The 26,066-nt window shown below is 49.7% G+C and overlaps 1 protein-coding gene across 3 annotated transcripts in view; it reads left to right on the top strand.

The window, feature by feature from the left end:
• Positions 1 to 26,066, top strand: part of Cabin1 (calcineurin binding protein 1) — a 126,825-nt gene that overhangs the window by 50,517 nt on the left and 50,242 nt on the right. For 2 of the 3 annotated variants that reach the window (XM_037199671.1, XM_028874232.2), the window contains 4 exons: positions 3,753 to 4,013; positions 5,920 to 6,071; positions 8,083 to 8,261; positions 23,229 to 23,411. In XM_037199671.1, the coding sequence (XP_037055566.1) occupies positions 3,753 to 4,013; positions 5,920 to 6,071; positions 8,083 to 8,261; positions 23,229 to 23,411 (775 nt within the window). The remainder of the gene's footprint in view (positions 1 to 3,752; positions 4,014 to 5,919; positions 6,072 to 8,082; positions 8,262 to 23,228; positions 23,412 to 26,066) is intronic. The other variant, XM_028874234.2, reaches the window with a different exon arrangement.

Raw genomic sequence — 26,066 nt, forward strand, 5'->3', positions numbered from 1 at the left:
TTTATAATCTGGGTCACATCCCTAACAATCTACAGTGAATACAAGGCAACTGTTTGAGGACCTCCACCTTGGGAAAGTCATGAAGTGAACCTACTTAATGAGGACCGAGTTATTGAAATATGTAGTGAATAAAAGATGTCATTGGGCTTTATGAAAAAATTGATAGCGAAATGTCTCCTGAATCTTATGTAACTAGAACTTTGACAATGCCAAGAATGTGCTCTTCTTCAGTGAACAAAGATCAAGTTGACTCTTGGGGAGCTCATCTTTCTATGAGTTGTATGATTATGTCACACACACTTTTTACCTTTGCAGCATACATTTAGAAAGCTGCTTTTATAAACCTGTTTGGGAGTTACCTCTCTTGCCCTGGGAGTTTGAATTCCTTGGGCCTTACAGGCAGTGGCCAGCTGTGTTAGTTCTCAATCCTCGTGCATAAAGGCTCCGAATTGTCACACTTGCCTGGGAGTGTGGCAGGCTGGGAGCACACCACTGGGCTTTACTGCTGCTGTTGGAGGCCTCACCAGTAATGTGGCCGCCGCCGCTGCCACCTTCTTCTTCCTCTGTGCTCCGGGAGCTACAGTCCCTCGGTTCAGGAGTTGGCCTCTGCGTTCTAGACTCGGCAGTGTGGTCCCAGCGTTTTCCCTCCTTTGTGTCCAGATCGCATGAGCTCTGCAGTGAGTGAGAGCAGTGATGTCCATGTTTGGCTGGCTCTCTTGTTTGACTGTGGAGCCTGTGAAAAGGACATACAGGGTCCCTCAGACAGAAGCTGTGCTTTCCAAGCTCCTGGGTGGTTATTATGTTTTGCTTTATTTTCTTAAATTTTTTCTCCAATGGTTTGAGTGTGACATCATAGGGATGGTAGGCTTGACCCCAGTGGCAGAGGATGTATGTGAGAGAAGTGGCCTTAGGGGTCCAGCGCACTGCTGACAGAAGGTAGATGTCAAGTGCTTCACAGGGGGGGCTGAGCCCTGACAAGAACAGGATGGAGAAGTGCCCACATGGCTCTCAAATAAACGTCACCTTCTTTAAGAAGTTGTTATTCAATTTGTGTCTCTCTGGACTTCAAAAGGAGACAGAACCTTGTCACACACGAGGTGTGTATATTTAGAAAAATCGAGGAGGATTTGCCTGTTAGGTTTTCTCTTTCAGCCTAGATACTGTTATACTAAATGCAGTGTGCGGCTTCCCTTCCTCTCAGCTTACACTGTTGAGCTCTACTCAGGTTACTCTCCAAGGGTCTAGTAGAGTTCTTTTAAATGTGTAACCTGACTCTGTTGTAGCCAACAGTACAGAAACTCCTTACTACATTTTGTTGGTATTTAAACGGCCTCAGATCCCCCTCCACTCACTGCTATAGAACTCCTTGTAACATGGGAACACCATTGTCCTCTGAGTACACACAGTGAAGTAAGGTGGCCTGGATCTTAGGATCCCTCCCCTAATCTCCTTGTACTGATCCTGGTGAGATTTCACAATTAAACTTTCCAGGAAGTATACGTCCTGAGAGCAAGGAAGAACCTTCTCTACACCTTTTGTACAGCTCCCCCAGGTAGACTTGACATCACCCCGCCTTATCCCCTAGTCTGGTTCTCTTCTATTTAGGATCACAGCCTCAGGATGACCTTGGTGTTTGCCTGATGGCCACTGTTATCCCAAGCAGCTCAGGTCCTGAGACTGCTCTCAGGCTACCTGCCTCCTTAAGTATCAGGACAGCCAGAGAGATAGAAGGCCCAGGGATGCAGGAGTCCTGGAGGAAGGGAGAGGTTTGGCCTCCTTATCTGGGGCACATACTGCCCTGCAGAACTGCCCCGTATTCCCTGGACTCTTTCCACCTCTGGGGAGGCAGCTTCCTAGGATGCAGTCCCCTGCTTGCTTGGGCTGTGCCTGGACTTAACATGTCTGAGAAATGGGCTGTTGAACATGTCTGCTGTGTCTGAGCTGCTGCGTTCTTTAGTTTTTGTCTGCAGACTTGCCAGAGCTGATATGGGGACGTGGAAACATACCCTGTGATGTCAGTTCTAAGGCATGGAGAAAGAGCCGGGGACCAGAACTTCCTAACCAAGTGACTTGTAGGGAGTGACTTAACATTCTTTCTGTGCTTCAGGCTACATATGAAGCTGACCATTCCTTCTAGGTGCCATTGGGAGAGGTCAGTCCTGATGCCTGCCTCAGCCATTTCGTAAGCCTCAGCACAGGGACCCAATACATGGGGAGACTCAAGTACCATGAGAAAGGGTGTCCATTCTGTTCTGAGGATGGCAAGCCAGAACGGAGCTATGTAGCAGTTTCTAGACATGCACTCTTGGTGACTGTCCCTTTTCTTCCTGAGTGGGATATTGTACCTGCTGAACTTAGCAAAAACAGGGACGTTGGCAGAGCTGTTAAGCAGTTCCAACAGAACTACATTTAAGCAGCTGCCTTTTTCTTAGATTTGCTGTAGGGCCCATTTTAGAGGCAATGTGATCGAATCCCTGTGCCATGCTTGGCCCTGTGCTGTGGTCCTTTTTGTCATATTTCATTCAGGGATGGGTTTGTAGTTCTTGGTGGCCAGTTTCTTTTTGGAAAATGACTGACAGAGCATCTGGGTAGCACATGGCCCCCAAAGTCAGCTATTGCTCTAGGATGTTCACAAAAGTAAGCCTCTGCCAAGCAAACAGAAGTAGGGCAGATGTGTCATGCCAGGCAGAGCACGTGCTTATGGCCCGGCAGCTCCCCTTGTTGAAGACCAGTGCTTGTGGGCCACCACCACCCCGCTCTGGTCCCTGGGGTGAGCTGGGAAGAGGCTACAGCCTCCTGCCATCAAGCCAGGACACAGTGAAGAGGGGCCAGAGAGCTGGGGTGCCCAAAGTACAACATTCTCCACTCTGTCCCCAGCCTGGGAGTTCTGGAATAAAGGAACATGTGTGCTTGGCAGCTGCCAAGAAGTAGAAAAAGCAACTAAGTTGGAAGGCCTCTTGCAAATTGACCCTCCATCATGGCTATTGCTGGCCTTTGTGAAAGGTTGTCTAGAGGCTCTAGCTAAATACAGACTCCAAGCCAGTGGGTCTTGTATGGAGCTCGGGAATCTGCCTTCACAAATGCAGTATGTCTCTTTAAAAGGGTAAGGAGAGAGGCAGGAAGCTCTGTTTTATCCCAGAGGTTCACACTGTCCAGTGCTGTGAATTGGGGATTGGATACTAGATGAGGTTCTCTTGAGTGCTGTGGGGCAAGAGCTGCATGAGTGTCCTCTTGAGCTCTGCTTACCTGCCCCACTGAGAGGGTGGGAGCAAGGTCCTCACTCCCTGCAGGTGGGGGGTTCATCCTGGGAAGGATGCCTGATGTTTTAAGACAGATGAGGCATAGTCACATCAGCCTTCTTCCTCCTTATATTGATGGATGATGGGCGCCAGTCTTTACGATAGCCAAGCAGGCTATAGTTGGGAACCTAGAAAGAGATCAAGAGGAACTTCATAAACTTTACTGTTGGGTGCTACAGGAAGAAGCTAAAAGAAAGGACCTTTGAGTTGTTGAGAAATGACCTGAATTTTAAGTCCACCTCTGGACCTTGCATGCTTTTAAGGAACTGCCAAGCTCCACATCTCATTGTCTACAGCTGTGAAATGGTGACAACAGTTCTGGGTCTCAGGTTCACTGAGAGGATCATAAGTCTGTGAACAAGTCAGCTGACTTCATCCAAGAAAACCATGATCCCTGGGCGGGCTCGGGCATTGCACCTACGGCCAGTCTGCAGGCTTGTGATCTTGTTATAGATGGAGGATCGGCGCGACAGCATGCTGGAGACAGCCAGGCACTGTTTCACCTCTGCAGCCCACTGTGAGGGTGATGGCGATGAGGAGGAGTGGCTCATTCACTACATGCTGGGCAAGGTGGCTGAGAAGCAGCAGCAGCCACCGACTGTGTACCTGCTGCACTACCGGCAGGCTGGCCACTACTTGCACGAGGAGGCCGCCCGTTACCCTAAGAAGATCCACTACCACAACCCACCTGAGCTGGCCATGGAAGCCCTGGAGGTAACACTGCAGGTCCAGGGTAGGAAGGCAGGGCAGGAGGGTCTGCTCGCTCTTTCTCCCTGGGGATGGAGCTCACAGTCCCAGTGACTCCCTGGCAACCCCACGCTGGTAACGTCTCTGTGCTCAGCACCTTCATGTTCAGTTAAATTCAAGCAGCCTGTTCTCTCTTTCCCTAAGAGGGCTTGCCATCCTTTTGGAGAGAATGAGCATTTTGTTTTCCTTTCCCAGAGGAAACCGCCTTCCTCTGCAGCACACACATTCTCACTGCATATGGCAGGCACTGAGTGCTGTGGCTGCAGAGGCATCCAGTCTTGTCACGAGGCAGGAAGGAGGAGGGTGGTCGCTCTGGGGAGGATGCAGATAGGCACCGAAGGCCAGGTGAGGCCTCCGCCTGTGCTCGGGCCAGCCAGCTTCGAGGGTTAGGCCAGGATAAAAGCAGGCTGCTTGGATCACAGAATGTTGTGTCGTGTTTTGTTTTCCCATTGCACTCAAAACTAGAGCAGTGCTTTATTGCCGGGATTCACTTTTATGATTTCTTGAATACGTTAGATGACGGCTCGCACTATTGTTCTCAGCAGTCCTGACCAGCGAGCACTTTTGGAGGGAGGAAATAAAGAACATGAGTGGAAATCCAGTGCTGCTTTTCTCCGCCCAGTACTCAAAGCTTCCCGAGGCCCTGCCTGTGATAGCTTTACCCTTTTTGAGGCTGCGCGCACTGACCCTTGGCCAGTGCCACACAACTAGTGAGCATCCTAGAATTTGAACAGAATCCGTTTCTTGTTTTCTTGTTTCTGTGGGCACAAGTTTTTTTGTTTTCCCTGATTATAGATTCTATATGTATTCATTTGTTTTTTGGTTTTTGTTTTAAAGATTTATTTATGTATGTATACAGTGTTTCTGCCTGCATGTGTGCTTGCAGGCCAGAAGAGGGCACCAGATCTCATTACAGATGGTTGTGAGCCACCATGTGGTTGCTGGGAATTGAACTCGGGACCTTTGGAAGAGCAGCCAGTGCTCTTAACCTCTGAGCCATCTCTCCAGCCCCGTATTCATTTGTTTTTAAAGACAGTCATAAAAGAATATAAAACATGAAAGTCCCCAATGACCCTGGTGTCCCCACCTCATAATCTATACTAATAGTTAGCTATGTTCTTGAAGGTCTAGGTGTTTTTTCCTATCTCTGTGTAGGTAGGAACACTGTCCTAGGCTTTTTCAGCTCACATTTTCATTGAACAAGATGTACTAGAAGGTATGGGGTATGCCTGCCCCATGCCTTCTAGTTGCTCAGAGCGTTTGCTTCCCTACATAGCCTCTTTGTGGACTTTGCTGGGATCGTGTGAAGAAGTAGGCTCCCCTAGTCTTATATCAGAGAGCTCTTCGGAGTGTTTCCAGGGGCTGAGGTTTAAAGGTGGAGTTGTAGGCTACTTACGATTCTGACCATGGCCTCCAGTTACTCTAGAGGATGACACAGGTGAGCATCTTGGTTCTCTAGCCAGTCTAAGAATCTCCTTTTAGTATTTGCCAATTTTATGATCAAACAAAAAAATATTGCACTTGGGACGTTGAGAGAGGGATCGAGAGTTCCAGACCACCCTCAGCTACATAGCAAGATTTAGGCTAGCCTGAGCTATATCAGATCTTGAGGCAGTGCCCACTGGCTGCTACTATTATTATCCCACCACCATATGCTTGGATTACTGGGTACATGTTTAAGTTAGGATGTTGACAGTATCCATTTTAATTTTCAGGGCTTATTTGTGCTAGGGGAGTTAAAAGCTAAAAAGACAGGCAATATGTGGTGGCTTGTCTCTCGGGGCAGCAGCCTGTTTACAGTATGGCTGCTTCATCTGTGGAACAGGCCTTGGATTGGAAAAGGCTGCTTATTATGCCTGAGGTGTTGTTCTAGGTGTACTTCCGGCTCCATGCTTCCATCCTGAAGCTCCTGGGCAAACCTGATTCTGGGGTTGGTGCAGAGGTCCTGGTCAGCTTTATGAAGGAGGCAGCAGAAGGACCTTTTGCCAGGGGCGAGGAGAAGAATACACCCAAAGCTTCCGAAAAGTGAGTACTGGCTTGCAGGGACCTGGGTGTCTCATCTCCTATCATGTAGTTCAGAGGAGGGCCACTGAGTAAACTGGAACTCAGAGTCTGAGTGCAGGGCCGAGCTCTTTCTGTTGAATCGGCTGTCCCTGCTCTCTTCTCTGTGGCATTGGCTGGTGGTGTCCTACCTTCAAGGGTGAGTCCTGGGGAGAAGCCAGCCCCTCCCTCCTGCTCCAGTGAACAAAGCTTTGTCCTGTGCAGAACATAGTAAAATACTATGTTTTACTTTTTCCCCCGTACCCAAGACTCCAACGGGGTGATCTCTGAGGCCCAATGTATGGCCCGTTCTCTGGAGTGCCAGTGAGGCTCTTCCCTCAGTGCCGAGAGAGCCGAGAAGCGGACCTTGGTGCAGTCTCCTCAGTTGCTTGGGGACTGACCACTCTTCCCCTGACACAGTTGTCTTGGGGCCAGACACCTTTTGCTGTGGTGTTTCTGCCTTGCTGCTCCATTCAACCCATCCCGTCTCTGAGGCCCCACCTGGCTGAGGACTACGCAGGACCCAGCTGAAAAACCTGCTTCCAGGCCTGACCCTAAGAACTATCTGTTCATGGCTTAGGTAGTCACATGTCCTGTGCCTCCAGTGAACAGTGCTCAGCCCTGCACAAGCAGTGTTTCCTCTACGTGTGGGAGAGATGAGCACCTGGGTGGTAGTCACTTGGTTGGTATAGTGTGCTCAAAAATTATAGATTGGTGTTTTCTGGTCATAAAGGGTCTCCAGAGTACAATGAAATTTTCATTGATCATAATTCTGTCCTGAAAAAAATAATTATGCAGCTAATGTGTAAATACATTGTACTTACAGGAAATCAGACATACATACATAGACTAAAATGTGACAGGTCTCCTCTTGTCACCAGAATTGGCCATTATTCAGTCTGGTTTCTCAGCTCGTTTATGTACATTTGTATACGGTTATTTGAACACATGCAGTTGCAGGTTTATTTTGCTTTTGTGGTACTAAAGGGTTGAACCCAGGGTGTTGTGCATACTAGATAAGTGTTCTACCACCAACGTCCCCTCCAGGTTCCTTTAATTAAATAAAAACAAGGCCCAGCCGCTTGTGGAGGATTCTTTTCAGTTGCTTGCTTTTGTGGGTTAGATTTCAGAAAAGGGTAACTTTCTGTCCCTTTTTATTTCAAATGCTGACTGGCCAAAAGTGTAATGCTTTCCTCGACACGGATTTCTCACTTGCTCTCTGAAGAACCCTTACCAAATGCCAGACTGCATATTGAACTTCTCAGACCTGCCTTCTTCGACCCTAACTCAAACAGCAGGCCTCTTCTCTCTGTCTCCCTCCTCTGGGCAGTTGTGGCAGCTTATAGGTCGATTCTCCAGTTTGTCTTCCTCTCTCAAACTTCAACAAAGAAAAGAACAACTGAGCCGGGCCTTTAATCCCAGTACTCAGGAGGCAGAGGCAGGTGGATCTCTGTGAGTTCAGGGCCAGCCTGTGCTACAGAGTGAGATCCAGGAAAGGCACCAAAACTACACGGAGAAACCCTGTCTGTGCTACACTCTGCTTGGCCCTTTTCCGCTACCTCCTACCAGAGCATGGATACTCTGTGTTTTATGTGATTATTTCTACAAACATGAAGAATATTTCTGCCTTTCCCTCACTTACCAATGTTGTAGCAGAAACCCTTGTACACGTGTGAGCTTGCACTAGTGTATACTTGTGTCTGCTCACTTGTCAGGGGTTGGCTGTGTTGCGTCATCTTGCAGAAAGGCTTTGATTTGGTGTGCATGTTGAGAAAATGCTGGTCACTTCCCCTGCAAGGTCTCCTGAGCCTGAGACTAGATGCTGTTAGACCCTGGCCAGAAAGGTTGGGCAGCATCCAGTTAGAGGCTGGAAGCTATGGGAGGGATATGGAAGTCCTCCCTGGAGCACTAACCAAATGAGACAGGGAGCACTTGAGGTATGTGGAGCATTTATTTCATCATACTGTGGACTTTTATTTGTACCTCTGTTCCACAGGGAGAAGGCCTGCCTGGTGGATGAGGATTCCCACTCTTCAGCTGGGACACTGCCTGGCCCCGGAGCCTCCCTCCCCTCCTCCTCTGGCCCAGGTCTGACATCCCCACCTTACACAGCCACTCCGATTGACCACGATTACGTCAAATGTAAAAAACCCCATCAGCAGGCGACGCCGGACGGTATAGTCCCTGTTCTCCCTACTGTGCCCAGGGCGGCACACCGATTGTGGGGGGGTGCTCGAGCGACTTCATTTGTCGCTTTGTTTTGGTGAGGGGGTGCTGGGTCTGGGGTGACACGGGCAATGTTGCGGCTGTTCATTTACCTCATGGATTCACAGTGCTTCTTGTGCTTCCAAGACATGCTCAGAGTCGCCATCTGCCACTCGCCCACTTGGGAGGCAGGGAGGAGCAGGTCTGGCTGTGGCAGCTTACTTTTGAGCTTACATTCTCCTACCTGCAAAACAGGGTTGCCAACACCTTTGAATGATATTTGGAAGACCCTGTAGGCTGCCTGGAGTGATTCTTGGCAGTCAGCTCCATGTGGCCTACGTCCAAGTACAGCACATTGTCATGGCCTCTGTCCTTTCGTGGTTGTAGCTGGGCCACAACTACTTCTAAATCTGTCACTCTTGGGCATCCAGATAGGGTGCTGACTGGGTCAGCTAGGATGTGTGTAAGGCTGTTCCATGTGGGATGAGGCAGGTGGCGACTGTTCAGTCACATTCCTTACTAACATTTGGAGGCTTGCATGCTGGCCCATAGCTTAATCTGTCCATGGTCTCACCTGTGCAGTAACAAGCTGGTGACACAGTAGTTGGCATCAGCAGTTGATGGGCTAAGCTCTGGTCATTGAGTGGGTGTCGGAGAGGTGATAAAATGCTGAAGGCACCCTCACTCCCATGTCACTCATCTCATTCAGCGGGCCTTCCTCTCCTTCCAGGATGGTGATAGGACACTCCTGGGTAGGCAGGATCGGCACCAGGGCTCTTCCCAGGTCAGGTGGTTCTTAGGGGAAGGATGGACTCTGGGTGCCATGGTAGCTCTCACTTTGAGGTCCAGCAGAGAGCTGAGGGGGCAGGACTACACTGCCTTGGCTCCAGCACCCTTCTGAGGCCTTCCTGGTGTACAGATTCCTGGAGAGCATGGGCGTCTGTTCCAGCTCACTGCACAGACATCAGTTTCAGAAGAGCTGGGGAAGGATGACACAGTGGTTAGGGTTCCTCTCCTCTGGGGCCGGTGTTCTGCGATTTCCCAGGAGAGCAGCACACTTGAGCATCCCCTTGTAGGCTTGGTTTAGGCCCTACAGCATGTGTGTTGAAAAGAGACTGAGGATCTGTATGTGTGCTGTGTCTCCATCACCTCCCAGTGGGTTGTCTTTGCTAAATCCCTGTGTTTTCCGCTCTCCAGAGCAAAATGAGAGGAGCTGACCTCTACGTCCTCCAGTCTCCAGCTCAGCAGATTGTCCTACCTAAGAGCCTCTTGCCCTTAGTTAACTCAAATTAATTGGGAGAAACACCCAGTTCCAAGTTTTGACTCTTGAAGATACTGAGAAAACACAGTAGAAGTAGACCCTTGCTCTGTGATTTTCTGCTAGATACTTGTGGTCACGAGGATTCATTCACCATGTCAAAGTTCTCAGGAGAGAGGACTGCCTTCTTCAGTGTCCATGTGCCATGTGACCCTGTCATACGCTTCTGGGCTGGGGAGGACCCTGTACCAGCTCTGCAGCTGCTCCCCCCCCCCAGCTCAGATTGCAGATGGGCTTGGCTGCCAGCCCACAGAATTGTAAATTATGCTTTGAGGAACAGGAAGGAGGGATACAGGAGCCTCAGAGGCGCCCATGGCATCACTTGGCACTGATGGCCTTGCTAGCCCCATGTGAGCACATATGTAACCCTAGAGCTATTAGGGAGCTGCTGCAGAATTCAGGCACTAGGTGCTGAGCATGGCATGCTTATGGTGCTAACCTAACAACTATTTGTTCTGGAAGTTTGCAGAATAAGTAAGTTCAGATATACTTTCAGTGGTTTCAGAATTACTCCTGTTAACTGAAGCCACTGTGTTCCTTACCCCATCTTTGTCCAGCCCCAATGTGTGGAGAAGTATGCTTTCAGATCCGCCAGCCTCTTCACCCTCTGCATCCCTAAAGAAATGTCTGTGACAGGAAAATACTCAGAGCCCTAAAACAGCACTTCTCTTCAGAGGTGGTGGTGACCTTTTCATCAGTTTCTCTGGTTCCTGTCGAAAGGTCTAGACCTTAGGCAACAGCAAGCAGATTGCAAGTCAAGGCATTGCTGGTAGCTCGAAGGCACAGTCCCCACTGCTCCTCCTGCCTCATGACCTGTCCGAGGACAGGGTATTAGTACTTGCTCTCGGTCATGACCTGTCCGAGGTCAGGGTATTAGTACTTGCTCTCAGTCATGACCTGTCCTCGGACAGGGTATTAGTACTTGCTCTCGGTCATGACCTGTCCGAGGACAGGGTATTAGTACTTGCTCTCGGTCATGACCTGTCCGAGGACAGGGTATTAGTACTTGCTCTCAGTCATGACCTGTCCGAGAACAGGGTATTAGTACTTGTTCTCGGTCATGACCTGTCCGAGGACAGGGTATTAGTACTTGCTCTTGGTCAGAGTTACCTTTCCAGAGCAGCCACTTCGACTAGGGAGCTGTTAGAAGTCAGATGGCAGGGCAAGAACAGTGTAGGCCCTGGAGTCCAGACCTCCAAGTTCCAACCTGGCTCCCCGATGACAAGCCCAGCTTCCTTAGACACGGGCCTCTGTTGATTTGCCTCAGGGTAGTAAAGTATTTGCACAGCCTGGCCTCTTGCTCGCTGTAGTCCTTCAGGTCATCAGTGAAGGAGGTGCATGAACTGGGTAGTAGTACCTCATAGAGTGAGAAGCCCGGGTCCTGGGGTGTGTCATCAGTCTCGGTTTTTAGCCCGACTTTCTGGCTGGAGTGTGGCCTCACAAGAGGTGTAGGCAGTGCCGTGGGAATTATCAGGTGGACATAAGTAGCTTGCCACTTGATAGCAGCTCCTTCCTAGAACCCAGCTTCGCTGTCTGAACTGTTCTGACTTGCAACCTCGTGCTGTCTGTCCTAGACCTCAAGCCTGTCACATTCGGTCAAAGCTTTGGGATCGGCCCCTGAGGCCACAGTAGCCAGCCATGACATGACATCCAGCTCCTCTTAGCAAGGTCACAAGGGCACCCTAGGCTGACAAGCTGAGATGGAGAGGGGAGGGAGGGAGAGATAGCATCTGATGCAGCTGTTTTCCCATCGCAATAACTGCTTCCCGTGTGTCTCCTGGAACTGGCCCATATACTGCATATTGAAACTTCCTGTCCAGGGAAAAAGTGACGTGAGAAAACAGGATAACCTTTAGGGGCTGCCAGTGATTTCTGTGTGTCCATGTCTAATGGCAGAGTTGAGGAGAGTCTCTAGTTCTACCCCGCAGGCTAGCTGGTGCAGGTGTCTGCCCATGGATCCATGTGCGAGCAATTGGGCTTCTCCACATAGCTGTGTGCTCTCAGCCCAGGCTTCAGGCAGGTGCCTCCATCTTCACAGACACCATCAGGCTTGACAGGGGCCCTTTTCTCCCTAAAAGCAAATGAAGCTGAGAGCAGGCAGGGCTTCCTACTTGTTGGGGCCGAGCTAAAAGAGAGTGTGTTCAGAGTCTCTTCCCAGACTAGATCTGAGGCCGATTGTACAGATTGTGTTTCTGTTCTTGTTGGAGGTACCTCAGTGAAGGATGCATGGAACAGGGCCGTTCCTAAATGGCTTTGGCCGTCCTTTGATCTGGCTTAATTGACTTTCAGGATGTGTCAGTCGCAAGATCTATTAGATGAAGAGCCTTGCTGTTGCCTGTCACACTCTATGTCACTTGAGAATGTCAAAGCCGGGCAGGGCCTCAGAGGTCAGAGGTCAGGGTCTTCTGACAGCGCTATACCAGATGCACAGAGCAGCCCTGTAAACCAGAGAAGTAGGTTCAAGTCAGTCACATAGCTGAGGAGTGGGGCAGGCCAAGGTCAGCATGGGGAGGCAGCTGACACCGCCCAGAAGCCTGGCTTGGTTAGGGTGAAAGGCCAAATTTAGCCCAGGTCTGTGGTCTGTATCAGCAGAGGAGACAAGAACAGGAGTCTTGGGAGCTGGTGTCTGGGTACAAGTGATGCCCACTCAACCCCACTGTCAGCATGGACAGAGCCAGCAAGGAGCCCTGTGCCTCAGATGTAGAGGGTGGGGGTCCTAGGGAATATAGGGTGGCCTGCCCTCTTCACAGCCATCCATCCTCACCCACCATTCTGTCACTGGTGTGTGCTGTTTGTGTCCATCCTCACCTGTCCACCCCACACTGCCTCCACAGTATTGCCCGTGCTGCCCCTAACCCTGCCCACACTCTGTCCTCCAGGCCTGTCTCTCTGCTTGCCCCTGGCACGGCTCGCTTCAGGAAACAGTGCAGACGCATGCTCAGCCCTCAGTCCGGCTCCCTGCTTCCCCGTGACCAGGAGCACCTTCATGTCTGCCGGTCCTGTGATTTCCAGAATGTGTGTTTGATGTGCTTGGCTTCTGCCGACTGCCCATTTTCTCAGTTCTGGCCTGATACAGAGGCCCTGGTAGCCTCTCCCACAGTTCTCCCTGCCTGGCGGGTAGTTCAGGCCTGTGTTTCCATTGCTTTGTTCACTCTTTCTTAAAACAACAAGAAGACAACACTCTTAAGACACCAGATTCCCTTTACGAGGACCAGTGTAAAACTGCGGATTGAGTGCAGTAGCCAGAACTGAGGTGGGCCCTGTGTTTGTCGTTCACAGAGCCCTGACTACTAAGGGCCAGGGTTTGCAAATGACTCTGAGTCAGTCCTGAGCCTGATCTTCACCCTGCCTGCCTAGGGAGAAGGGTAGGTCGGTTTTCATGGGAGCTCCATGTTCCTGTAACTGGAGAGAGTCCCAGGGGAACTCGTGTTGTTGGGGACAGAGCCAGTTACTTCCTTTCTGCTCCCTCTCTTATTCTTAACTTTTCTGAGAACCTCTCTCAGGCCATTGCTGATGGTGGCAGTTCAACAACTCCTGCTGTGTGCTAGGCATGGAAGAGGGCACCATGGGGAAAATCAAAATGAGAGTGTCCTGACTCCTGCTGTGGCTGGACCTGCATGTCCCTAGGTGGTGCCTTGAGACAGTGGTTGGTTCTCTGGGCTTTGTGGATTGGGAGGACTACTATAAGTCCACGGGGCACTGAGGGAGATTTGGGGGGACAAAGGCACTGTGGGTTAGAGAGCCCTGCAGTGTCTGGCTGCTGGGTGGTCAGGGTGAGCACAAAGGGATATTGTGGGGAAAGCACTTGGGAGAGCAGCTGGGCTCCAGGAGGTGGGGCTCTCTTCCACAGGGACTCCTGCCTTGGCTTCAGACAAACGGATCCTCCTTGTCTTTTATTGGAAGAGCCTTCCTGGGTGCAGGGGGGGGGAGACCCCGGCAATGGCCAGGTCCCAGAGAGGAGGTAAGGAGTCAGCGAGGGAGGATTGAGTCAGGCTATTGGTTGTCAAGAATCTCACAGCCTGACTGATTAGCAGACAGAGTGCTTCTTTATTTGTACAGAATTCAATAGGCAGGGATAGATTCGTATTGTTCCAAAACATAGATCATATCTTTTTTGTTTTTAGACTCGTGTTTCACTTTCTCTTTCATATCTTTTAGTCATCACTGATAAATCGTGACAAAACAGTTATCTTTTACAATCATTTTTACTCATCAACCCCTTAACCCAACTTCTAGGCAGCTCTTCCGGTTTCAAGAGTGCTAGAAAGAAAATCTCCAAGCCAGCCCAGGCAGATTGCCATATCCTGAGCAGTGTATTATTAACTCTTAATGGTCAGGCCAAAGCTGCTGCAGTTAGTATTTAATTTCTGGCATAATACAATGTTTTTCATTTTATATCTTTATAGAATTTATGTATATGTTAATCCGGCATTCTTTTATTCTTTGGTCATATGACATAATAGTAGCTGTGCGCAAGTTAACTTTATAAGAAAGGGAGACCCTGACACCATTCTCTTACCATCTTTTCACTCCGTTCTTTGCTCATCAAGATAAGCCCCTGTGTAGGGCAGAGGTGACTCCAGCCAATCTAACTTTGTTGTTGTATATGCCACATAATCACCTGAGCGTAGAGGAGGAAGAGGCTTGTACTTTGTTCTGATTATCTTGTTCCTGAGTAAGTATGGAGCAGATATTTCAAGATTATCTCAGAGCCTCATAAGGAGACCTTCTTTATGTGTATCACAACCTCCAGGGTGTAAGGAAGATCTTCCAGTAGATAAGGATATCTCCCTAAAAGCGGGAGGGGTGTATGTTCAGGACTTCCCTGGGGAAGCTTAGAAGCAATATTCCTGGGAGAAGGCACAAATGATTCATAAGAAATATCCTATTAATTCAGTATCCCTAAGTTGTACAAATATTAAAGCCCCCCCCCCCCAAGCATGCGACTTGTGGAGATCAAAACCAAAAGTGAAAGACAGTCACCGTGGCAGTCATATGGATCTTTGTCAAGCAGCTGTGCTGGCTTTATGACTTGCCGTTCCCATCAGATATGGCTGCGCCACCTAGGAAACACACTAGCTAGCCGTGAGCTGCCAGCTGTCCTGGTGTCCTCTTTTCTTGGAGATTGAGTTCAGAGCACAATGCTCAACTAGCCTTAGGAATGCAGAAAGCCTGTTGAGTTCTTTCTGGCCAGTATCTCCCCTGACCTGAGATACACAGAGTAAGAGAGAGACAGAAGAGCTATTTCCTGCTCCCTGTGGCTGTCAGACAAGGTGGAGCTCGAAGTGTCTGGCATTGCTTCATTGAGCCAGGAAAACTGGCTGGAAGGGTGGAGTGCAGCCTGCCTCCCTTGGTGTGGTGTCCTGTCGCCCGCCGCTGCTTGCTTCTCTCAGGGCTTCTGTGTTCCTCAGGCTGCTACGGGCACCTCTGCTTCCCAAGCCAGCTCTGTTCCTTGTGGGCCCATTCTTTCCAGGGAGCTGGCTAGCAAAGACCAGCTGGAATGGCTTTTGCCTCATTGAAAATTTCTCAGAATGTTGATTCTGCTTGAGTTTGTGGTTTTTAGAAACTTGTTTTCTGGTTGGCAGACATTGTGATCTCTTTAGGTTCACTGGTCAGCGCCACTGCAGTCGGGTGGCGTGGTCACGTGTCTTTCTGCATGCTCGGTGGCCTAAGCTGAGGGAATAAACGGGAGCTGTTGGAAGTCTTACTGCGGGAAGAAGTGGCACAAACATTGAAGGAGATTCTGGAAGCTTCCATCCCATTAGTAAAATCTCTCAGACTGTCGGGGGCATTCTGTGGGTAAAGAAAGACTCAGCACAGCAGATGGGACAGGCTGTCTCTCTGTCACCAGCCTGCCCTTTCCCTCTTTGTGGTGGGCTCTCATTCCTTTGGATCCTGCCCTGGGGGTGGAGGGTGCCAGGGACTCCGCAGCAGGTGACCGGCAGTCACTTCCTTGGGATTCAGAGAGGGCAGGCTGGGGTGGCTCTTGTGCCTTTGTGTGACTGAGAGAATCAGGGATTTCTAATCTTGTCCCAGCTATTCGCTACTATGGAAAGTTGCTGTATAAGCAAACTTTTAAAAGAACTTTTTAAAAAGTTCAGGGCCAGCTGCAGCCTACTTGCTGGTGGCAATAATCTTTCCTGTTGGCCACCAGGCAACTTCTTCATAAAAATACGCCCCCAACTTCTGAGACTCAGGGCAGAACTGGGCTGTGTGTGGCGCTTAGAGGGTCCATTTGTGTCACCTAGCCTGATGGGAAGTTTGACTGAATTTTTTAAATCTGTTTGTATGTGTATGATTATTTTGCCTGAATTTATGTCTGTGTACCATGCATGTGCCTGGTGCCCAGGGAGATCAGAAAAGAATGTTGGACCCCCTGGGACTGGAGCTACAGACAGTTGTGAGCCTCCACGTGGGTGCTGGGAATCAAACCCAGATTCCTGCCAGCAGCTGATTCCTGCCAGCAGCTGATGGACGCACAGCTCAGGGCTGAGTGAAATCAGGCAGAGGCGACGACAGTCCAGCCGCTCTCCCAAAACACAAGGCCAGCCTTAGAGTCCAAAGTCGGTCAGTTGCTGGGGAGTAACAAGAACTGTGTGAAGCCTGGAGCAGCCTCTCCTGATCAGTTTCCTCCTGACTCCCGGAAGGCCCTTGGCAAGGGTGTCTTCTCAGGTCACCAGGCATATAGCCAAGCAAGGGCCAGTGCACTCAAGAAGGCCACGAGTTGGGAGACTTTTGGGAGAACAGGGTCAGATTCCTTTTTGTGGGGGTCCCACTCACCACTGCTGGCAGGAAGAGGTGCTTTGGTCATGCTGTATGGTCCTGGCACACCTTGTTGGTTCTCTGTGTGTGTTTGCCTTCCCAAGCTCCTCAGCTGAACCAGAGAAGATGTGACTCCCTAGGAGAGGAGTCGGGAGGCTCTGTATGTATGCCCTGCGAAAGCAACCTATTTGTTTATTTTTACACTGGGTCCTGGCAGGTAGCTAAGCCTGGCCCCGAGTCAGGGATTCTGCCTCAGCCTCCTGAGTACTGGAATTAAAGGTGTGCAGTGCCTCACCAGGCTTGGAGCCATACTGTGAGAGCTTCTCATTTGTTCTTACCCTGTTGCTAAAAGGAGTGAAACTTGACTTCCTTTTGGCCAGTTGGGTTCTTGATGTGGAACCTTGAGTGTTTTCTTGGAGTTTTTAATTGGGATTATTTTAACTCACCCACCATCCTGAACTTTGCATCCCATTAGTGTCTCATATTTGGAGAAATTCACCTCAACTGGGTGTGGTAACTCCTGCCTGCAATCTAAGACATCAGGAGCCTGAAGCAGGAGGATCCCAAGTTCCAGGGTATCATAGGCTGGGTAATAAGATTCTTTTCTCAAAGGAAAAAAAGAAGAGGGGTAGAGGGGCAGCAAGATGGCTGGCTCCTCAGGAAAAGACTCATTTACTAAGCCTGAGGACCTACATGTAGGAGAGAACCTGTAACCTCTCTGACCTCTGTGTACACATGTGGGACATGTGTGCATGCATGTTCACATATACACAATAAAAAGAAAGACACGGAATTTAGTTTTTAATCTTGGCACTGGAGAAGGTAACTCAGTGGTTAAGAGCACGTTGCTTCCCTTCAGAGGACTCAGTTCAAGTCTCGGCACCCGTGTCATGTGATTCACAGCCTCCGGGGATTAAACACCTCTGGCTCTGAGATCACCTGTACGCAGTACCCAGGTGCACATACCCACATGCACATATACATCTACACGTAATTAAAAATAACAAATATAAATCTTAACCTTTTTTTAGTCTTGAAATAGGGAAAAGATACTTGTCCTCTTTCATTTTTTAAAGTTTTTGTTTTTAAGATGAGTCTCATATAATCCAGGTTGGTCTCGAACTTGCTATGTAGTGAAGGATGACCCTAAGCATCTGGTCCTCTGCCTTTGCTAGTGAGTGTCAGAATTACAAGTGTACACCACCACATCTGGTGTATGTTGGGTTATGGGAGTTACCCTAGGACTTCATGCACGCCAGACAGAGATCCTGCTGACTGACCTTCATCCCTTGTTGTCTTCTAATGCACGTGAGCCCCCAGAATCCCACAAGTGGGCAGCAGCCTTGCCAGCCCCCACCACCACCCCAGCTTCCCAGTTCTGCTCTGTTGTGTACAACCTCTTACACACACACACACACACACACACACACACACACACACACACACACCCGGCTCTGCCTAGCACTGTGACAGGACTGATGATTCTGGCTCCATTAGCTGCACTTTTCTTAGGGCTGCATTGTCCTGTGCTCATCCCTAAGAGAGAACTGGAGCTCGCACAACGTCTTCAGGACCAATGGCAGCCTGTGCTCTGCCAGCTCTTAGAGGTTCTCATACGTGTGAGAGGCATGGGGAAGGGCCTGGGAAAGTGCATCCATAGGCCTGTCCCTCCTTGGTCCGTCCCTCTCCTGTGGCTGCTGTTGGCTCTAGTGCTCCCTGAGAGGCTTAGGAGAGGGCTCTCTCGGGTGGGTGTTGCTTTTCCGTGGAGCACAGCCTCCAGCCTCCACGCCGTCATCCCTTGCCCTCACCGCTTCCACTGTAGTCTTCCCTGCATTGCTGGTGGACCCGCGGTCCCCTCGTGTTTAATGTGGAGAGGGCATTAGCTCATTAGGAGTAAATACCCGTTTGCTTAAGTCAACCCTCTGTTTTTGCAATGATCACAGCTGGGATTCCACCAAACTGGCAATTCCGTTAGGCCCAGCGCCTAACAGCTTGAGAGCCAGTGAGCTGATGGGGCAGTCTGCCAGTGGGTGAGATCATCCTGGAGAGGCTTGCTTCCTGAAGCTCAGTGTTGGATGTGCTTCTCAGTCAGCAGTGACTTCAGCATGTTTCCTGTTGCCCGAGATGAGCTGGCCCTGGCCTGGCGTTCATGGAGACCTTAACAGCAAAGGCAAGGCCTGCCATCTTCTGGAGGCTTTGAGGCCTTTCTAGCGTTGCCCAAACTGTCCATGTTCCCTGTCCAGGCCAGAGTAACTGCTGTAGGATGGAATAGATCATTATGTTGTCATAATGTGTGTCAGGAAATAGACCCTGTGAAGATCCCATATTCAGAAATAAGGAGACTAAAACTTACAGTAAAGAAACGTGAAATGGATGGGGTTGGGGATTTAGCTTAGTGGTAGAGCACTTGCCTAGCAAGCTCAAGACCCTGGTTTGGTCCTCAGCTCCAGGTGTGTGTGTGTGGGGGGCATGAAATGGGGGCCTTAAGACAGCAGTTACTCAGCCCTGTTTGTCCAGCACATTATCAGATCTGAGATTGGAGTGTGGGTCTAAGACCTTAAGTTCAAAGTTCTTCAACAAGGACCATCAAGATGGCTAAGCAGGGAAAGGCACTTGCTGAGCAAGCCTGGTTACCTGAGTCCCATCGCTGGAGCCCACATAAAGATGGAAGAAGATAACCAGTTCCACAGAATTGCCCTCTGACCTCCATATGTACACTGTGGCCCTTCACCATGCACACACACACCAATGATAATATTTTTAAGTTAACTGCACTGATGTTTTTATATGATACTGGAAACATCAGCATTTCCATTTGTCATTCTCTTTCTACAGAGCTAGCAAATGGGCTGTCTGACTTCTGCAGAGGGAGAAATGATGCCTTTATAGTGGAGACTCACATTTGGAATTTCTTCTGAGTGTAGCAGGCCTGGCCTTTAACCCTCATTCGGTGCTTATGAAGCCTCTGAAATGAGGGAAAGTAAGGGAAGAGCTCTTTATCAGTACATGACAACAAATCTAGTTAGCTCCCCGCTTCCAGCTCGGCTCTCAACCATGGCCCAAATCCTCTGTTCTTATCGTGCCTGGCCAGCTGAAACGTATGACCATCACTTACGGGACAGTGGACTTGACAACAATCTGGGCCATGTTGACACCTTTGTCCCAAGGCCAGAGCAGTGGAACAGGTGTTGGAGGTTAAGAGCGAATTCTCAGTGTTCCTCTGCCTCGCTGCTTGAGGTCAGGGTTTGAGCTCTGGTTAAGAATGTGCACCTGTACCCACTGCAGTGTGGCTGGTAAAACGCCATTGGAATGAAGTTTCTATGGTACGGTTGAGGCATTACTGATAGAGCACACCTGGTCTCTGAAACAGTTCCGTGTGGATAGTGAAGCTGACAACTTCACTGTGTGCCAGGCACTGCTTCAGGCACTTGGTGTCGAATAACCTGCGTAACTGTGATGACAGTCTCGGGAAGTGAGCACTGCTCCTTGGTTCTACATGTAGGGAAACCAACGTGCACATATTTCCAAGCTAGGAAATGGAGGAGCAGGATTTCAGCACCAACAGTCTGCTCTTCTTGAGTCTAGGCTTTCCACTCTATGGAAACAATTCCACCTCGTTTCCCATTTGCCCACCTAGTGGCTCGTACAGGCCCTCAGGATTGCCTGCCAGGGGCTAATATAGTCACCAGTATTTGATTTCTAGGGTTCTGAAGGAAGAATGGAAGGGCCATGGGGACTGTCTGCCTCTGCCCCTGTGCTCAGAAGTTCTGAGAAACTGACCTCAGGATGACTAGAGGGCACATATTTGTCCATTTCCCAGCACGGCTGCTCACCTTAACTACACAGACCGGATCCCTTGTTCATGCGTTAGACAAATGTAGTTGATGCCTTAGGGCTAACAGAATATACCCTTCATCACCACCAGCCTCCTAAAGAGAGTGCACTACCTCACAGCAGTGCGGAGCTTGTGTGCTCTTTTATTCACTTTTACATGCTTCACCAGGCTACAGGCCACTGCTCTTACTTCAGGTTAGTGTTTTGACACCAAGTCTCGGCTCCCACCTCCTCAGGGATGGTTCTACAGGTGAGCAACCACAGCCAGCAAGAAAGTCTTTATGTTTAGCACTGTGCCAGCCATTTCTAGAGTGCTTAGCTTCATTATGCAGGTCCAGTTTCCTGTCTGGGTTCTTACTTGTTCCGCCTTAACATTTCATGTGACTCATATTTGCTGATAATGAATTTACTCAGATTTTGCTTATCTGCCAAAGACCTTTGTTTACTCTTGCCTTTTAGAAAGTTATTTTTACTGATTAAAGAATCGCGCTTATGCCCCATCCCCCACAAAGATTTTATCTGATGCATGCTTTCTGATCAGAAGTTTGTATTTTTTTTTCCTCCTTCTTTTAGGGTTTTATTTATTTTTACGTTTTATTTTTTGGTTTTTCAAGACGGTTTCTCTGTGTAGCCTTGGCTGTCCTGAACTCGCTTTGTAGACCAGGCTGGCCTTGAACTCACATAGATCTCTGCCTCCTAGGCATATGCTACCCCGCTTCTTCACCTTTTAAAAAGATTTATTTAATATTTATGAGTGTTCTGTCTGGTGCCTTTGAAGGTCAGAAGAGGGTGTCAGACCCTCTGCCCTAGAGTTAGGGATTGTTGTGAAACATCATGTGAGTGCTACCAAGTCCAGTCCTCTGCGAGAGCAACAGGCCCTCTTAACCTCCGAGCCCTCCCTCCAGCCCTGCCATTCTTCCTCTGTTCCTGTGTGTCTTTTGCTGAATCCCATAAGATTTTCTGTCTTTGGTTTTCTGCAGTCTGAGTCTGCTCGGATGTGACCCCTTCCATCATGTGTCGAGGGGCCTTTCCCTGCTTAGTGTTTGCTGAGGTTCTTGGTAACTCCGTGTCTTTGTTTAGTTTTTGCGTGCTGGGCAGACCCAGAGCTCTGCACCTGCTGGGCAGGTGCTCATGTCATTGTCTCTTACGGTGTCCCTCCTGTCTGCTGCTCTCATTTTAGGGACTCTGGTTAATGAGTTAATGGGTGTTCTGTTCTGTTTCTCCACCGCTGCCTGCCCCCCAATTTGGATTACTCATACTTAACTAGTTTGTGGTACCAGGAATTAAGCTTATTTTTTCTGTGTGCATGAGTATTGTGCGTGTGTGTGTGTGTGTGTGTGTGTGTGTGTGTACGTGTGTATACACATACATACATATGCGAAATATGACTGTCTTGTGCCCACAGAGACCAGAGGAGATGCTAGATCCCTTGGAACTGGTGGTTGTGAGCCACTGTGGGGTGTTGGGAACGGAACTCCAGTCCTCTATAAATAAGAGCAGCCATGCTCTGAGCCTGAGCCATCTCTTCAGTCCTCCAGTTCCAAGTTTGGGTCCTCCTCCACCCCAGTTGTGCCGTGTCTGCTGGGGAGCCGACAAAGGCATTCATCTCATCTCTGTCACTGGTTTTATTTCTTGAAACTGCGTTTGACTCTTCTTTGTCATTTTCAGCTCACTCCTGAAATTCACCATCTGTTCAGGGGTAGTGTCCAGACTTTCTACTACAGCCTTAACATCCAATCATAGTTATGCATCACAGTAATTGTTGCTATTTTAGATAGTCCATGATCATCCCCGATTCTTGTTCTGTTGATTGTTTTGCCTCTTTTCAGTATGGGTTTTTGTTTATTTGTTTCTGAACACACGTGTATCTGTCTTATAATTTTATAGTGAATACCAGATATCACGTGTAGGATCAGAGAAGCTATCTGAAATAAATAACGTTTATTCCTGGAATAGATTTTCTGTTCTACCTCTGAGCCTTTGAGCTGGGTTGCAATTTGTTGCTATGATTATCTTCAATGTGCCACCAGCCTCATAGTCCCTCACAATTAGACTTGCTCGGCTTTCTGGTTCCCTTCCACTTTAGGCCTCTGCGGGCTCTCCCTGCCTGCCTGCCCCTCTCTCCTGCAGCAGAGGCTCCTCTGCTTCTTTGCTGGTGGGTACTTGCTGGCTGGCCTGGGCAGAGACAACGGTGGCTTTCTTCTGTTGATTTAACCTCAGACTTAGGAAGGTTCTGTGTCCTGCATCTCAGGGGTACAGCTTTCTTAGTGACCCTGTCCCTTCCAAGTGGTAGGTTTCCTGCCTTTTCTTACATCAGAAAGTGTTCTTTTCCCTTCTCCTGTGTTGGAGGCAGGTTTTGCCAACTGTCCCCCAAAGCTGGAGCTTTTGTTCATTAGCAGTGAAGGGTCCAGATAAACCTGCCCCTCCTTCCTAGGCCTGCATTTCCAGGCATCACCAAGCCTCCTCCCAGCCTGCATCTAGTGTTTCTTCTAGAGTGCCTGTGGAGACTTGAGAATAGCCGGGGAGTGAATACAACGTGCCTTTGTGTCCAAGACTAAAGGAATCTAGACTCTTCATTCTAGAACATATGCCTGCCTAACAATGTTAGCTGATTCCTTGCCACTGCAGCGTCTCGTCTGTCTGTATGGTGGCAACACTACAGTGACGGTGACTGCCCGTCTCTCGGTGCCACATCTCCAGCAGCACACTTAGCTTGAAATCAGCATCGCAGCGACATTCCCATAGTAGCCAGTGCACAGCAGGGCTCTTTTCCACAAGACCAGTCGAGGTTGCCAGAGCATTGTTTGGAGAAACTCAGGAAGGTCGACCATAGAGATTGGTGCCTTTTCTAAGTGGCTCAGGGCCTCTGGGTGGGTTGGGCTCAGCAGAGTTAGAGTGGTACCCTGAGGGACCTCTGTTGCAGGACAGCCCTGAGCCATGAGAGAACCTAGCCCTGGCAGACCCCTTGATGGCAGAGATGTTGTGAGTTCATACTCGTGCCCTTTGCTCCCTCCTTCCCTCAGAGCGAAGCCAGGACAGCACAGCTGTGGCCCTGTCGGACTCCAGCTCCACACAGGACTTCTTCAGTGAGCCCACAAGCTTGCTGGAGGGGTCTCGGAAGCCCTTTGCTGAGAAGAGGCTGGCTGGGCTCAGTGCTCAAGCAGGACCGACTGGTAAAGATCTTCCAGGGCCCCCAGAGGAAAGAGGTAAGAAACCTAACTTACTAAATGGGACCTGCTTTGATCTCCTGGGGCAGTCTAAGAAGAACTGTGGACTCTGGGCCCTGAAGAGCTTAGACTCCACCATGCTTCCGTTTTCATGCTTCTGCTTTGGTGCCCTGAGGTGTTAGTGGGAAGGTTGCTGACCTTTCAGGTCCTCTCTTCTCACTATAGGACAGGAACAGGCCTCGTGCCAAATCCCAGGAATGTGAGAATTAAATGAGGCCGCTCTTGAAGGTGTTGCCACGAGCATGGTTTGCCAAGTGTGCTTTATTGTACTTGTCATGCAGTGATGACACATAAAGCTTGTTTGGGAAAGCCGTGTTCACAATGTCAGTGTAGTGTGTCTGCTGCGCACCTCCCCACCCCACCCCCTGCCTTGGTGAATGGTTATTAGAAAAAGTCTTGGGATTCTGAATGTCACAAATATGTTTTCTTTTTAGTCTGAATCATATCAGACTTGTTGGGAAATCTGCCTTTTTTGGGCAGAGCGCTGATCTAAGCCTGGGATCTGCCCAGCTCCCTTGGGATTCCCAGGCAGAGCCCCACTTCTAAGTCTGCAGCATGACTGTGCGCAGGCTGAGGCATCCCTGGTGCCACTCACAGACTGGGCTAGTTGGCCATGCATTTGTTAAGCTTCCTTTCTTGTTTAGTGTGTGTGATGTGTGGGCATGGGTGTGTGTGCGGGGATGTGTGGGCCGTGCACACAGGTGGAGATCAGAGGACAGGTCCGCACCTCAGCCTGTGTGAGCAGGGGCTTCGTGTTGTTTACCGCTGTACCTCAGGCTGGCTGGCCTGGGAGCTCTCATGGATTCTCCTGTAACCACCTCCTATCTTGCCACAGGAGCTCTGAGATGCAGGTGTTTACTACTGTGTCCAGTTGTACATGGGCTTAGGGAATCTGGATTGAGGTCCTCCTGCTTCCACAGCAAGCCCCTACCCATTCAACTATCTTCCCAAGAGTTTCCCCAGTCTTGCTAAAGACGTGCATGTGTGTACTTGCCAGACAGCCCAGTCCCACATTCAGGTGTCCCGGGTCGGATGCTGCCTTCTCAGCCACCCGGGAAGGAAGGAACATGGCTTTTCCTATTTCCTGGGCAGAGAGCTTGAGATTGAGAAAGAGTGAGGAGCTCAGCCTTAGTCACTACTCTGTGATGCCTTCTGAGTGGGCTCGATGCAAGATAACCTGCGTACTCTGGGGGCCTGGGCCTTAGCAAGTGTCTGTGTAAGTTAGGGCCTCACTTGGAACTGTGGCAGTGGGGCCAAAGCCATTTGGAGGAGGATAGGACTCTTGTAGCTCCTTGTTCCCTGCTGGCCTTGCAAGAGTCTTATCAGATAGAGTCACCTGTGCCTGGGCACCATCAGGAGACAAGGTTCCAGCTGGGTTTGGTGTGCATGGCTTTACTCCCAGCACTTGGGAAGCAGAAGCAGGTGGATTTCTGTGGGTTCGAGGCCAGCCAGGACTACACAGTGAGACTTAGTCTAGAGAAACAACAAAAGACCGGGGGGGGGGGGGAGACACAGAGAGGGGGTTAAAGCCAGGGATGGTGATACACCCCTGTAATCCCAGCACTCAGAAGGCTGCAGCTGGTGCATCAGTTTGATAGCAGACTGGGCTACGTAGCAGATTTTGTCTCTGAGACCAGAAAGAAAAGGGAAGCAGCAGCAGAGCCGTGGCCTCACTTTCTGTCGACAGTCTGTAATGGGCATACATACTCTGTAGGAAGCGAGACCAGGAGGACAACAAGCAGCATGCTCTCTGCACTCTAACTCAGCGTTCTAGTTTCATATGACTGGTTTCGCTCTTGGACAGTGAGACAGTTCTTCTGTGTCTTGTGACCCACCATGCAGTGAACAGTTGTGCCTGCAGCTGTCGTCATGGACCTCAGTATTAGTTACCTTTCCTCGCTGCGACAGAGGTACCTGAGAGGAGCAACTTAAGGGAGGTCACCCAGTTTGAGGGGATATGGTCTACAGAAGCTCGAGCTCTGTCCTTTGCAGTTGACGCTGTGACAAGACTTGGTCCGTCTCGACAGATCAAAAGGGGAACTGGGATCTGGCTAGTACTCTGAGAGGTCTGACTACCCAGCATTCCTCCAGCTAGGGCCTGTATCTTAAACGTTCCACAACTTCCTGAAATAGCTGTGAAGCAGGTGTTCAAACACCTGAGCTATGAGGTACACTCCACATCCAAACTATACCAGCCTCTCCTCCATGTGTGGGGTACGGCCCTTTTAAACTGATAAGGATTACCCAATATCCTGCCTTTTCAAATCAGGACTTTTTTTGTTTGTTTGTTTGTTTTGTTTGTTTGTTTGTTTGTTTTGGTGAGGGGAGGTGGGCAGTAGTACATTGCTGGCCATTAGTAAGGAATGTTAGGGTAGAACCAGAGACCATTACAGTGGCTAGTAATGGTTTATGTCCCCTCCTGTCCCTGGCCCCCTTCTTCTCTCCCCCTAGTTTAAGTGAGTTCTTTGACTCTGAGCTACACTTCTAGCCCTTGACCAGCTCTCAGCCTCCCTGAGAAAGCCAGACCTGCAGGCCAGTGTGCACTGAAGTCTGCTGCACTCTCCTGACCTTCCAGGCTCACTCTTCTGGGCAGCCCAGCCCCCAGCCTGCTGCTTCCTCCAGTCCCTATCATGG

Source organism: Peromyscus leucopus, chromosome 16_21 (genome assembly GCF_004664715.2).
Source record: "Peromyscus leucopus breed LL Stock chromosome 16_21, UCI_PerLeu_2.1, whole genome shotgun sequence".
NCBI classification, from domain to species: Eukaryota; Metazoa; Chordata; class Mammalia; order Rodentia; family Cricetidae; genus Peromyscus; species Peromyscus leucopus.